Here is a 15,026-nt window from a genome sequence, read left to right on the forward strand (position 1 = left end):
GTGCCTTAATGAGGGTAAACATTAGAAGAACCTCTCAGCAGAACACAGACTGCATTAGGTTTAGTTGGCTGTACCTAATAAACTGGCCACTGAGCGTACTGAAGAAACAGATCGTTGAGACTGGGAATCAAGCCGGACTTCAAAATGTAATGGAACATCATATTCATCAGTGTTTGATCACCTGAAAATGAGAAATGTGTTTTTAATTCCATCGAATGAGCTCTTTACATCCACAGAGTCCAACATGTTGCACCGCCATGTTTCTACAGCAGCCCAGAACGGACAAACCTAACGCTGACTGCACAGAGAGACTTTCGTGGTTCTCCTACATGCTTGGTAAGGGAGGGTCAGGCGATGGGTGTGCAGTTGGTTGCAATCTGCAACCTCACCACTAGATGCCACTAAGTCCTCCACACTGGACCTTTAATCAGGAATCAGGAATCATTTATTGTCATTACACAAGTTTCCAAGTGCAACAAAATCCTGTTCGGTTGCAGGTCACCAAAAAGTAAGACTACCGTTTGACCTGCGAGGTGCCAAAATAAGAAAATACCCCGAGTCCAGAAAAGTGACGCTGTGTTAAATATAAATAAAACCAGACAGCAGTCATTCACAAACAAACTGTGTGTTCCTGAGTCCATGCATTAATCTCCTTTATCCAGTCATGTGATCACAGAGTGGTGAACCTCGCTCCACCCTCACTGTGATCAATCAAGGTTGTACAAAAACGTGCACGCACACACACACACACACAGTATTTCAGAGTCACAGAGGATCACTTGTTTTAGTGTGACGCTCCATCAAACCACAAAGTGCTGAGTCGTGAGCTTCAACATCACTTCTGTCTCTGCTGCCAAATCAACAGGCTGCAGTGTGCAAAATGTCAGTGGTGTGATTTATTTACTGCTGCTTTGTTACTGATGAGTGAAGTGAGTCAGTGTGGGTGAGGCTGACACACACACACACACACACACACACACACACACACACACCATCTAGTATTATAGAAACACACACAGGTGTAGCTTCTGTTTTTGTTTTTAAAGGATTTCAGTTGTTCTGGACGAGCGACTCCATTCACATGTAGAGTAGGATTCCTGTTGCCCTGCTTACACACACACACTTTTCCTTGTGTGACCGGGTGGAGTTTCCTCAGGACTGAGAGAAGCTGAAAGTACTGACCGACGCCCTCGTTCTCCACGGCCCCGTCACCTCCACTTCAATGGGCGGGTGGGACGGTTGTGTGTGGAAAAGTACGTAAAAAAAAAAAAAAAAGCGTGCGTGTCGGGGTGTTGTTAATATCTGCCAATGACGTCAAGTCTGTACTCCTGAACCTGAGGCCAGAATTTACATTTCCTCAAAGAAAAGTGTCCGTTAAAGAGTGAGAGTGAGGCCGACGCCACAGAGTTTCACCTTTCAAACAAGCCTGCACGCCATTACATCACACTGTGCAGCCAAATGTAGCTCAACCCCACTGAACATTCATTTAAATACACACGCACGCACACACGCACACGCACACACACGCACACACTCTGCTTATGTCTTCTTTGAATCCACCGTCTGTCTGAAATGCTGGAACAAGGAACCCAAAGTTGCTCAGAAGTTGCTGAGTCTTGCAGTATTTATGAAAAAAAACAACCTTTTCGTTCCAAGACAACGTCCTCGAGCAGCCGCCGGCATGTTTGACGCTGACAATCCCACAGGGGGAATTCACACAATGCACTGTTAAGATCTCTGAGGGAAATTCTTATTGTGGAACAGATTTATCACAAAAACTGACCGACAACTACGGAGCTGCAGCACGAACCCTCCACACATCACGGTCAGCTCTTAAATTACATCTGAGCTCACATATTTGATTAAATAAAGGTGAGAAACAACTTTTAAGCGCCACAAAGAATAAAACAGCTCATAAAGACGCCGCCGCTCATCACCAAGACAAATGGACACAAACTGGAGTGAATCGAACATTTACAGGAGAGACATTCAGCTGTATGTAGACGGACCCCAGAATAAACAGACCTTCACAGTATTAATTCAAATTAACGTTTGCATTATAAAATGTAGTAAAAATATACATGAAATCACTGATTCTGTCTCTACATTGGGTCTTTAAATGGATCAATTATTGAATTTTAAAATAAAATTGACTTAAAAAGTTGCATTTTTTCCTTTGTTATTCTCTTTCACTTAGTGCCTGTTAATCGTGTTTAACTTGTTCACCTGCTGCTTTAAAATTCACAGCTTCCAGTTTGTGATTAAAGACGGTTCTTTAATTAAGACACGTTAACATTGCGCCACCTAAAACTTAAATAAAACCCCACCCACAGAGCAGAAACAGGAGCTCTGATTGGCCACCTGCTATGTGTTGGAAGGGGTCTGGCCAATCAGAACTGTTATTTTTCCATTTCATTTTTAAATTCAATGATAATTTCATCATTTAAAGACGGAATAAGAAAATAAAATTATTTACTACATTTGTTTGCTCAGATTTTGCATTTAACTGCATCAGTTAAATGCTAATTTAATGAATACATTTACCATTTACATTTATCTTTTTAAAATCTGACCAGTTTTTTTTTTATAAGTGATCATAATAAAACACTGTTAAAGTCACTCCAACTAACAAAAGATTAAAAAGTCACATGTTCAGAAACTCTTTTGATTCGTTCGTCTGAGTTCTAGAACTTCGGGAGAGTCCATAAGAGAATTCCAAAGCAGTTACCGTGGCAACAGCCATTCAGCTTGTTTTCCCTTGTTATGACATCATATGAGAAGAATTCCAAACAGCCTGTTAGATTTCTATAGCTGCTCGTGACATCACAAAAAGAGAAGCTTTCGCTTGTCAAGCTGCCCAAACAATCAGCACGACTCCATTCACGCTGTGACCCGCTATGACATCATCACGGGGGCAGATGAATGGGCCGACTCAGAGTTCAATAACCGGTTTTGTGTTGCGGTGTCAGCTCGGCGCAGTGACTGATGGACGCAGCAGAGAGAGTCACCAGCTCAACAAGCCGACACTGTGTGTCAGTCAGCGGTTTCTACAGTTTGTCACCGGCGTCTTTTGCTGCATCATCAGACAACAAATAAACATTTCAGCGTTTAATATGGAAGCAGAAACAGATGTAGAACAGACAACATGTGCATCACAGCACAGCAGCCATCAGGGTATTCAGATGTTCTGTATGTGACCACAAATTCACTCATTTGGACCAATCGTGCTCGTGAGCTGGAAGTCAAGTAAAGAAAAAGTGTTTGTTATTGATTCATGAACTCTACTTAAAGTCTAGTACTCTTCTTCACTGACTCATCTTCAGCTGATGCTCAATTCTAGTATGTTCTTAGGAGAACACAATAATGACACATGGTCACCTTTAAATCATAATGAATGAACGATTACATTTAAAAAGATGAAGATTTCTTCAGCCCTCAATAGAGCAGAATCCTCTCTGCCCCCAACAAGCTCCACCTATCAGAGGGTACGGCAGCCTGCCTGACAGGCAAAACCCAGGGCACAAACAGAGCCTCTCGCTGTAGCAGCTGAAGTATTTTCAGTCCTGCTGTTGAGTTTGTGTCTTTGTCCTGATATCACAGACTGGTGACTCACTTTGCCTCAGAGAAACCTCAGATGTCACACCTGTTGACCATTGTTGTTTCATCTAGAATACAGAGAAATCAGTGGTGTCGCACACAGTTCTGTGACTGAAGAGTGCAAACCTTCAGTGCTGTTGGTTTATACTCCATCAATCCCACCAAGTCTGTACGCTGACTCAGCGCTGAGGCTATAATGCCTTGCTCATGGGCACGCTCTCAGTCTGAGTATCTGGAATGTTTCCTTACCTTATCCAGGATGAACTTGTTCAGGTACGGCATGTATCCCTGGTTGGAGACGGGCCCCTCGTCGTCGTCTTTGAAGTGCTCCTCCAGCGCCACGGGGTCATGTGGGATCTTCATCACTGTGCATAAGTTGTGGGACAGCACCTGCAACGACGGAAAAGATCCGTTTTAATACGCCTTTTATGGATCACTAAGCTCCCAAAACACCAGATCCTACACTTCCCATAATGCAACTCAAGAGCAAGTTATATAAGCAACCACCCTGCCTGGTGAATGGCGTCATGCTCAAAGGTTAAAAATGTGTCGCCTCCAGCCAGCACACCTGGATGATGTCACTTCAGTAGCTTTCTCAGATTTGACAAAGCAATAAAGCAATTATTCATTTATAAATAACATTTTCATCTGTGATTCATCTGGTTGTTTCTCTCTGAATCAATGATGATGGTTTAGTGCATGAAATGATACAAAATAGTGAAAAAAGCTGCAAATATTCACATGTGAGAACCATTTTCGGCACTTTTACTTGAACGATTTATTAAACAAACACTTTGATTAACGCTCTGTCACTAATTGATTAATTGACTTATCGTTTTGACACTAATTGGTTAGGATACAAAAACAGAAAAGGATCTCATCTGTAATGTTTTACTTTACATGACCTCACAGGAAGCGAGTGTGACTTGTGTGACTGTCTCTCTACAGAGGGATAATACATTAAATATTCACCTGCTCTTAATAAATAATTACTTCCTGAAATGTGAAAAGCGTGATAAGCTCCTGGACCTCTCGGTGCCACTTCAGTGGACTGTAAGCTATTAAAAGCATGAAGTAAGTTATTTAAAAGACAATCATGACGGCTGGATATTTCAGTAGATTTCCGTCTGAACTCTGTTGCTCAAATGTTCCAGTGAACATTTCTGCTGTGATTTCCTTCGACAGCATGTTGCACCGTCGTGGGGTTTACATGGCTCAACATGTGCCTTCCAGTCAGAGAGGAGGGAGCGTCGCCTCTTCGACACGTCAGACGTGCTGTGTTGAGCTCCGGAGAAGAAACTGCTGCAAAATAATTCAACTAAAAAATGAGTTTTTCCTCCTCAGAGTCCAAGGCCGCTGCCACACACGGCTGGAAACGTGTGGGTGTGTCGTGAAGTTGGACACATGTTGACAGTTTATCACAGGAACTTTAAGAAAAGTTTACTTTTGTGTAACTCGGCTGTGGTTTGTCCACTGAACCGTGTCTCCTCTGAAGGCCACAAAAAGTGAAACGTGACATGAATATGAGTCAATGCTCCAATCGGCACATAGTTTCAACACAGGTGAGCTTTGAGGGCAGATTATTCATCATCAAGTACAATTACTCAAATTTGAGGTAGTAAAAATCAAGATTCCCGCACAGAAAACATGTCATTTGTTGGTTGGACGAAACAAACACTGTGAAAGAGTCACTTTGGGTATTTGTGGCGTTTTTCTCACTGTTTTCTCAATTAATCGATTGATTTTGAAAATAATCAGCAGATTAATCCAGAATGGAAATCATCATTAGTTGCAGTCCAGCACAAAACAGTTCAAACTGAGCTCCACCTCAACTACAACAGCAAAAATCCTGCTTTCACATGAATGCAGGAGTCACAGTAATGTGATATAATGGTACAACTGTCTCATCTGATGCATCAACTACTTTAAGTACATTCTGATTACACTGACATACTTCTACTTAAATTACATTTTCAAAGCAGGACTTTATGCCTGTTTGTTTACAGTGTGGTGTTAGTACTTTTACTTCCTTCTCTCGTGAAAACAGAGGATTTTCTTTCATTTCATTGAGTTTAAAATGACTTTAAGGTCTTTATTATCTCTGTTAGCATCATTTAAGCTTTTCCTCCTCAGCAGACTTCACTGCCTCTTGTTGTTGTGGATATTCTTCAAACGTGCAGAAGTCGCATTACTTGCTTGAGTCAATCAGTGAAGACGCCGAACAGGTGCGTCTGCGCTGCCGCTCACGAGCAGGAGCGCACCTGGTGATTTTCCACCAGGAAACGCGTTCAGCTTGAAAAGCCAACAAGTTTTTATAAAAGGTGAGAGTACGGTGGGAGAGCTTCCTGCCGGACCGAACACCAGCTCAGAGAGGAAACACATGTACGCACTTTACCTTCAGCTGAGATTTGGACACTTTGCCGCTTTTGTCCACGTCCAGAGCCGTGAACGCGTGCCAGATGGACTTGAGAAGTTCGTCCCGCAGCGCCATGATGGTGGACTCAGCCTGTCTCCTGCCTGTGGCCGTGCGTCTGTCTCTTCCTCCGTCTGTCTGCCGGTCTGAACCGTCTGCTGGACGCGATGAGGAAGAGTCACATGACGCGCCGTCGGAGCGCCTGTGCCGCATGAGGATGAGCGCAGAGCTGCAGCACCGCTCAGCGAGAGAAAACACACCAAACACTGCAGAGAGAGAGTGTGTGTGTGTGTCGGGTTTCTGCAAGGCCAGCGTCAGATAATGTGCTGCAATACAAAACTATAGAAATACAAAAATACTGCATTCAAAAAGTATTTGCATCAAAAATGGACTCAAGGTACCAAAAGTAAAAGTATTAGATTCTAATTATTGATGCATTCATGTGTTCATCGCTTTAATGTTCAATCAGATGAATGTGGTCAAAAGTACAATATTTTCCTCTGTAGTGAAATGAAGTAACAAAAAATGGAAAAACGTACTTAGTTACTTTCCCCCACTGATTAGACTCCGCTGTATGATGGTAAACTGGCAAATGACCTGATTACAATTATAATTATCTGGTAAATGTTGTTACTTATTGATTCACTTTATTAATCCAAAATATGATCAAGAAAATATGATGTACTGATAGATTAAGATACGAGCAGAATATGAAGTAACTAAAATAAGTCCCATCTTTACCAGCTGCAACATCAGAGTGATACGTACATTAATCTAATAAACAGTCTCTTGGTACTTTTACTGAAGTAAAAACATGAAAGCATGAATTGTAACAGAGTACTTCTACAGCGTGGTATTACTACTGTCACTGAAGTAACTGACTTCTTCCACCACTGACGTAAGCACCTGACCCTTCTCTTCTTCCTCATTACTTTAAGGAACAGAACAAATCTTTAGAGAAAACTTCCTCATGTAAAGTTAGAAACTCGGCTTGTTTCGTTTAATGATTGTATTGATTAATTTGAGTTTCATTTGGATTCTGATACAGTGAATGTATATTGATTACAGTAGGTTTTGTTTTGTAAGTAATTATTACTTAACTTGATTATGTTTACATCATACATACAACAATGATTGTCAGATTTATCAGCGGTGTAATGTAACTAAGTACAGTTACTCAAATACTATATGCAAGTACAAATTTGTAATAGAGTATTTTCTTCTCATGCAACTTTCTACTTGTACTCCACATAAACAGAATATCGATGAGACAGGGTGGACAGTTCAGAGGGAAATACTGTACTTTTTACTCCTTTTATCTGACAGCTTTAGTTACTTGTACTGGTTACATATAACTAAATATATCTGCCATAACTGCAGTTCAAACAAACTGAACAAAATGAATACACCATAAATTGATTATTTTAGAGCTGCAAATGATTTATATTACTGATCAGTTGCCTTTTTTTATATGAATCTAATCTAATCAAACTTTCAGTCTGTAAAACAAAAAAAACTTATTATATACTATGTGTGAAATTATAATTATATACAGGCAAATTCTCACATTTGAAAACATGGCATGTTTGGTGCCTCTGCTTAATAAATTACATCTATAATTATTACAACTGTGCATAAACAGTTAGAATACTCGCCTGAAATGAAATGAGAAGGAATGTATGCAGCGGGTATTTGAACGCTGCCTTTACCACATCATGTTAGCCAAAGCTGGGAGGAAACCAGCTTCAGACCGATGTCTCAGATGTGGGAAACAGTGTGCCGATGGCTGTTTTGTGACAACTAAAACGCTAAATACTATAATCTGACAGATTAACAGTATCTGAGGGGAAGTTCCTTCTACATCACATAAAACCACACAGAACAAGTGTGGATGGTGAGAATTTATTAAAAGAACATATGTACAGGTTACAACAACTGAACGGGGGTTTTGTGTTAGAGGTTACGAGAACAAAAACATGAGGAATGCTTTTAAACAGTAATTGTAGATGAGCCTTGGGGGAAAAGAAAACAGAACACACGAGAATCCAAAGAACAGGACAATGATTGTTCTAATGCTACAGGCAGGGTTGGCAGCACCAATCAACAGTCGAAATTAAAATACTACGGATCAATTCTAACCTCAGTTAACGAGCTACGTCGCTGGTTTTGGTACTTCAAACCAACTGGATGAAAAAATAACACGTACATTTAACGGGGAGGAAATGGACTCCTGCTACTTGAAAATAAGAGCCAATGTCCTCTAGAACGATCCAACCTGAAACTGGCCAAACCCTGATACACACAAAACATCAATAGCAGCAGGTTTTTTTTCTTTTTTCTTGAAAAAAAAATGTGGCAAGTTCCACATGTTGCCTCCAAAGTGCTCCATTACAAACACAGACATCGTCAGCTCTCAGACCATCTGGTACCCAGCATCAGGCATTTGACAGGCAGTAAGGTGCGCGGCTACGGCAAGTACATTCACACTGAAGAGAGCTTCACTGCGGCTTCGGTCCGCCGCCAACAGGCTTCGGCTTTGTCGAGAGAAGTGCGAGGACAGAAACGGAGAGAGAGCCTGGCGTCTATGCAAACTTAAGGAATGACAGAGTGTAAAAGGTACAGTAACTACCTTTGAGGAATGACAGTTTGATCCAAAGAAAAAGTCCATCAGAGAAAAGGGCTGAACTATGTTGGCAATAAGAGTCTATCGAGATGAGTTCCAGTTCAGTTCTGGGCGGAGGAGCCCAACACCACGACTGACAGGCTTCTCTTTGAAAAGAAAACAGGAGAGGCCATCTCATCCGAACTGGTCTGATTAAAAAGGTCCATGAGCCTTTGTGTTTCACTTTCCGTCAGGGCGGATTCAAGTCTCAGTAGATGGTGAGGCTGACCGATCGATTCATCTTCTTGCCGATGAGTCTGGAGGTCCTGGGGTTCGACTGGACTGTGGAGCGGGTCAGGATCCTGTCGGTGGACAAAACCTTCTCCTCTGCTGCAGCTCTGGCCAGCTGGGCCTTCTTCAGCTCCCTGAGGAAGACAAAAATGCACAGTTAAGATCCTGTCAGTTTGAGGCTAGCGTCAGTTCAATTGACTGAATTAGGGTGATTATTTTCATTAAAGATTAATCTTCTGCTGCAATCTTTAAAAAAACGAGTGAAAGTAGTAGCCTAATAATTGCTTTCATCGTTACAGCTCCAATCTGCACATTATTTTTTCCTATCAATGGTTTAAAATACAAGAAACTTGTAATAAAAAGGAAGTTGATTATAATTCCCTAAAGTCAAAGGTGATATTCAGACGATTTGCCTGAAGGTTTCAACTCTAAAGTGACAGAAAAAACAGCAGAATTCTTTGTGGTTATCCGACCACTTTAACCCTGCAATCAAAGTCTGTCTCGTGAACAGTCTCTGTCTTGGTTGTCCCGCCCGCTCGTAACTAACAATTTGCTCAGCAGTTGGAGGCTTTGTCTGTGCTGTTGGGAACTTACTTCTGGAGCAGTGCGTTCTTGAACTTCTCTGCATTGAGCTCGACTCGGAGCTGGTCGGCGCTCATTCTGGCGGCAGTGAGCAGCACCGGGTGTTTGATGAGGTCAGAAGTTGATGGCCGTCTGCTTGGATCAGGGTGGATCATCAGCTGCGAGGAAAAAATAGGAGATTAAGTCAAAAAAAGGAAAAGCTGCTTAATAAGAATGTGATAAGAAACACAAGAAAGAACGAAATCATATGCCCAAAGAAACGATTAGTAGCTGGAATGTTACTGACATGAATTTTCAGTTGGTAAATGAATCGTCTCCGCACTAATGACGCCTCTATTAAGTTAATTATTGGAACAAAATATAGTTCAATAACAATTTTACAGAAAAAGTAAGTGGTTGATTAAAATTAGTCAAACATTTCTACCAAAACAGGAATTATCTGCGTCAGGAGGAGTGAAATGAAAGAAACATTTCTAACACTTTCTTTTGGGACTTAAACCAAGCCATTTATAAAAAGAACATTTTCCTCTGTGTTTGGGCTCCTTGTTCACGCTCACGCCTGTCGTTGCCTTGTGTAATGAGCATGAATCTGAATGCACAACAATGGTGGACTACTGGTTTGTTTACGTTCGGTTAGCACTGCTAGGCTGTATGCTAGGACGTGTTAAAGCAGTACAAATAAATAAATAATCATCAGTACTGTTTGTGTGTTAGTTACTATCGCCAAAGGTAAGCTCACTACGCCTGCTCAGAATGTTCTTTCCTGGTATTTGACATTATCGTTGATGTAAACCTTATCAACTGGCCCGACATGCTTGTTTGAGCATCCAGAGTCCTTCTTCTGTACATGATGCATCTTCTTACTGAGATATTTTCTAAACTGATGTCGTGTGGACAGTTTTTTTTTTTTTTTTGAACAGAGGGGAAAATATCTATATATGCATGTGGTCAAGGTACAAAACAGTCTGCCAGGGGACAAAACAGGATTGTCAGAAATGTCAACTCAAGTCCTCACGTAACTGCTCTTATTCAACAGCAAAGAAGCAACAGAAGAAAGAGACTGACTGTTACCTTGAGTAGACTGAGAAACTCGGGAGAAAGCACTTGAGGGATGGCAGGGAGTTTGCCCTGTCGGATCTCGTGCCACTTGTCTCCGTTGGTGGGAAGAGGCTCGGCCCCTGAAGCGTTGACGACAGTCAGAGCCAGAGCAAAGATGTCCGCCTTCGTCAGATTACTGTAGTCCTACGGGGAAAAACAGAGCAATAAGGAGAAATATTAACCAATCACTGAAGCTCTAATTACTCAAAAGAAGAGGCAGTTTGTAAGTAAGATGACAAACCTCCTGTAAAACTTCATTGGCTAGGTATCTGCTGTCACCTTCTTCCACCTGTGGATTGTTCACTCTTGTCACATGACCAAGATCACCTGGAGAGGGAGAACATACAGTATAGATGTAAGCCATGAAGTTGACCATCTTACACAAAGCAGTGTTATTCCTTTTGAAAACATCGGTAAAAACACACATAAAAAAAGAAAAGAAAAAAAGGCTGGAGGTTATTACACAGAACTTTGGGGGTTTGTGTTTACCTATTTTGTAGACAGCGCTCGTGGTCAGTCCGTCGTCCTCATCACATTCATCACAGCTGGCTACAGACTTCCGTGAAATAAAGATGTTGCCTGGGAAGAAGAAGTTAACATTTCTCTTACTTTCTGATCAGAAAAAAAATAACGTTAAGACTCAAAGTAATGCTTTCCAAAGTATATAATTCCTTTTATATTAATCTCCTGATAATTACTACAACTAGGATTTTAACATCACTCGGTACTCACTGGGCTTGATGTCCATGTGTACCAGAGAAGTAGAGTGGATGTACTTGAGTCCTCGTGTGACTTGCAGCAGCAGATCTTTCAGTTCCAACTCCGACAGGTAACTGAGCCGTCTGTAGTTCTCAGCGATGACGTCGGACAGCGTGCCGCCGTTGCAGTACTCGTTCTGGATGAGCATGTGGTCGTCCTCAGCCCAAGCCGAGTAGTAACGCACCACGTGGGGATGTTGGCCCAGCACAGCGTGGGCATACACCTCCCGTAAGGCGTTCTGTCTGTGGAGGAGGGGAACAGACCGTTTTAATTAAAACATGCCTGAGAGACGTTAAGTAGTTAAAATGAATGGGAAAGTGTGCTTCAGGTCTTTCCGGCAAACAACTTTTTTATCAACTAGTTGGCTCATTTACACTAAGGAGCACTTGGATGAAACCCTGCATGCCCATCCCAAAATAAGGTTAAAAAACATGAAGGCATAATAAGCATTTTTCAGATTGTTATAAACTCTACTCACTCGTCTACTGATCCTGCCAGAGGCTTCTTTGATCTCTTGATGGCGTAGATGCAGCCATCTAGTCTTTTCACACACTTGAACACAGCGCCAAACTCCCCGCAGCCGATCTTCTCTAGCTCGAGGAACTCTGTGGTGTACCTGGACATCATGTTGCTTTCCATCATGGTGATCCTCTGAGGGCAGAAGAAGGGTTTTACAACTATTTTATTATAAACATTTAGATTTTTGTTAATCTGTTATTTACCACTAGCAAAAAAATAAACAAACAAAATAAAAAAATCTGATTAAGCAGGCATGCATATGTAGCATTGTATGTAGTTAATGTTAATCACATGAACTTTTAATTACCTTTGATGGTGGCAAGATTTCCTCCTCTCCGTCGCCATCACTTGCCTCCATGTCCTCTCCACAAGAGCTGAAAGATCAAAGACAACAGAGGATGTTAGTTGGCATTCTGTACAGCAGGGGGCAGCAGTAGGGGCTTCACAAGCATATGGCAGAGTTCACCAGTAACCATGAGGTCTTGGTTCCCAGCCAAAACCCCTGGCTTTAGTTAACGGCTTTAACGTTCCTGGTTATTATAACAATGGGTTTCATCTGTGCTCAAGATAACAGGTACAATAGTTCAACATGGCTCTACTATGTGGGATTAACAAACGATATTATACACCAGCTGACTAGGGTGCAAATATTGACTGCAGCTCTTCAACTCTCCCAGCCACTTCCGACAAGTTCCATAATCCGCAGGTCTTTTGGGATGTTCTGATCACTCTCAACAGATAAAGGGATTTGTAAGAAAACTGAGTCAGACAGAATGCATCTGAACAACATACTCATTCCAGTGTGCTCGTTTCCTGTTGTTTCTCTGCTGTGTGGCAGACTGGATGAGGAGGGAATCGGGGGTGAAGGGGTTAAAGTTGACCAGAGGGGTCTGCTGTCTCCTGCTGCTGTCTGTGATTGACTTTCCTGAAGGCTCCACATTCTTGAACAGGGCAACTCTCCTGCTCGAGGATCCCAGGCCGGAGCTCCTGGCTCTGGACAGCAAACTCTGAAAAAGACACATTTGTTGGTTTGTTAATACTTGGGAGCAGCAGCAGAGAGAAAAAAAACTCACAAGGCAAAGAATTAATGGGGAGACTATCTACTTGATTAAGAGTAGGATTTCCAATAAGCCTGGTTCATAAACAATATGGTCAGTAGTTCTGAAATAAGGTTATGTGGAATACTTGGGTGTAAATCTAGATGCTTAAAGGGCAGTACTGTTGTCTCTGATGGAGATGTGCCCAGACATAAAACTACAGGTTACCACATCATCTGGCCGTATAGTGAGAGCATTACGCAATAGTACAGTTGTACATTAACTGGGTCACTGTGGTTAAGTTATCCCAGTATCCCGTGGAATTCAAAAAAATGACCTGATTTGTTTGTATGAGCTTAGTGTTGCTTTTTTTTGGCTGGCTTTCTTTCCAAAGCAGTGATTCTGGGGTGCAAACAGCTCAATATACTATTAAGACATTTAGAGAATAAATTTACTGTATTACTCTCTAATGTTCTGTGGAAGTGTTTCTGGAAGATCACTAGTGTGAACCTGTGTTCCCTGCAAACACACTGCAAGAAAATTCGGCCATTGATCCCCAAAAACTGTTCTTTGTAAAGACTTAAAATTAATGAACTTTCCTTTTAAATCAGCAAATACGAACCTTTGGTGTGTGTGGTGTGTCAAAAAGTCTGAGTTTTCTGAAGGTTTTGTGTGGAGGTGTGTCAGGGCAGTCTGGGATCGGCGAGCTGGATCCTTCCCCGTCGTCCTGGACGTAGGACCGCTCCGGTGACCCTCCGTACAGCCGAGAGGTTTTCCTCGGTGACGGTGAACAGTTGGCAAAGATAACACTGCTCGGTGACCGCAGGTCAGACGGGGACCCAAAACTATCTTCGCCCCACAGTTCCACGTCGTCGTCCCCAGCGGACTGGTTCAGGGGGCTGCTGCCCCCTTCCAGCAGTTTGCCGACGGCGTCCCGTCGCACCGGCATCGGGGAATCAATCTCCGTAAAGCCAGACTCTCCTCCGGTGCTGTTGTTAACGTCCTCAATGGGGTCGTCCTCCCCGTCGCTGGATGTAAACTGTAATTTCTGACGAATTGGTAGAGATTTCGGGGAGGGGGATCCGTGTCGATGGCGACTGTAGCTCGACATTTTCAGGATTTAAACCCCGGCTGCGTCGACGGGAAAATCACGCGGTTGGAACGCTACTACAGTTGTAGAGGCGTTTCTCACAAAAAACACAAAGCTAATCAACTTTAAACTACCTTAAAATAAAGGTAAAGATTCAAAAAGTGTCCAAAAACTACAGTGAAACGCTTAAAGCTGCGTTAACATCTTAGAAAAAGTTAACTTGTTTACTAACTCCTACACGCCCATCCAACGCTGAGAAATGGCCACGGACTAACGTTAGTTAACGTTAGCTAGCTAGTATTCACCGTAAGAGAAACGTGCGAACTTGGTTTTAAAGTGAAAAACAAACACTAAAACTACCGGGTCCGGATGAGTATCGGTATCCGTCACTACCTTGTTGATGGCTCACCGACACAGAAACACGTCTTTCCGCAATAAAACCATACCAATGTTTACAAAAAAGTTTGAATGAGTCAGGAACAGTCCTCTTCCTATCACGCGCGTGGCAAAGGACTTCCCGCGACCGTTAGTCACATGTCCCGACGCAGCCAATCAGAGCGCACCAAGAAAATTTGAAAGATGGGCGTTCCAGAGAGGTTTCAGGAGGCCTTACGTCACCGATAGCCGGGGAACAATCTGGCGCGAACGCGTGTCTTTCATGTGGCTGGAGGCATACAATTACATTAACATCGAGGCGATGCGTCCATTATTCAGAGGGCATGATGAAAGAAACCGCGACACAATAAAACATCAAAGTCGAAGCGGAATATAAACCACATTTGGTTCAGTTTATACAAGAACATGTATATACGCAATTACTGCTTAAAAACTGTTTCCAGTGGTTAAAAAGCCCAAACACCATCTCAAAATCATAACAAAAACGCGCACCACTCACTTGTTCACAGCACCTGACCTGACAATCATGTTAATTTCATCAAGCGAATTCTTGACAATAGACAATGGAAGCATTTTTGGGTGGTATCTGTAAAACGAGCAACACCTTCATGAAAACACACTCAAATAGCAACATGTAAATTT

The 15,026-nt window shown here is 42.3% G+C and overlaps 2 protein-coding genes across 2 annotated transcripts in view; both read right to left on the reverse strand.

Annotated features, from left to right (window-relative positions):
- Positions 1-6,159, reverse strand: part of swap70b (switching B cell complex subunit SWAP70b) — a 33,289-nt gene extending 27,130 nt beyond the window's left edge. Inside the window, exons 1-2 of the mRNA XM_041938584.1 lie at positions 5,993-6,159; positions 3,847-3,987 (exon numbers count right to left, since the gene is read on the reverse strand). Coding sequence (XP_041794518.1) covers positions 3,847-3,987; positions 5,993-6,088 — 237 coding nt within the window. The 5' untranslated portion in view covers positions 6,089-6,159. The remainder of the gene's footprint in view (positions 1-3,846; positions 3,988-5,992) is intronic.
- A 1,743-nt stretch (positions 6,160-7,902) lies between these two features.
- On the reverse strand, positions 7,903-14,474 carry wee1 (WEE1 G2 checkpoint kinase). Its single transcript, XM_041939077.1, has 10 exons — positions 13,521-14,474; positions 12,654-12,868; positions 12,169-12,235; positions 11,821-11,993; positions 11,316-11,584; positions 11,073-11,162; positions 10,825-10,910; positions 10,557-10,727; positions 9,498-9,643; positions 7,903-9,037 (listed from the first exon to the last, which is right to left on the reverse strand). The coding sequence occupies exons 1-10, from the start codon at positions 14,007-14,009 to the stop codon at positions 8,881-8,883; spliced, it is 1,863 nt and encodes a 620-aa protein (XP_041795011.1). The 5' UTR covers positions 14,010-14,474; the 3' UTR covers positions 7,903-8,880.
- Between the last annotated feature and the right edge of the window lie 552 nt (positions 14,475-15,026).

This window comes from Chelmon rostratus, chromosome 6 (assembly GCF_017976325.1).
Source record: "Chelmon rostratus isolate fCheRos1 chromosome 6, fCheRos1.pri, whole genome shotgun sequence".
NCBI classification, from domain to species: Eukaryota; Metazoa; Chordata; class Actinopteri; order Chaetodontiformes; family Chaetodontidae; genus Chelmon; species Chelmon rostratus.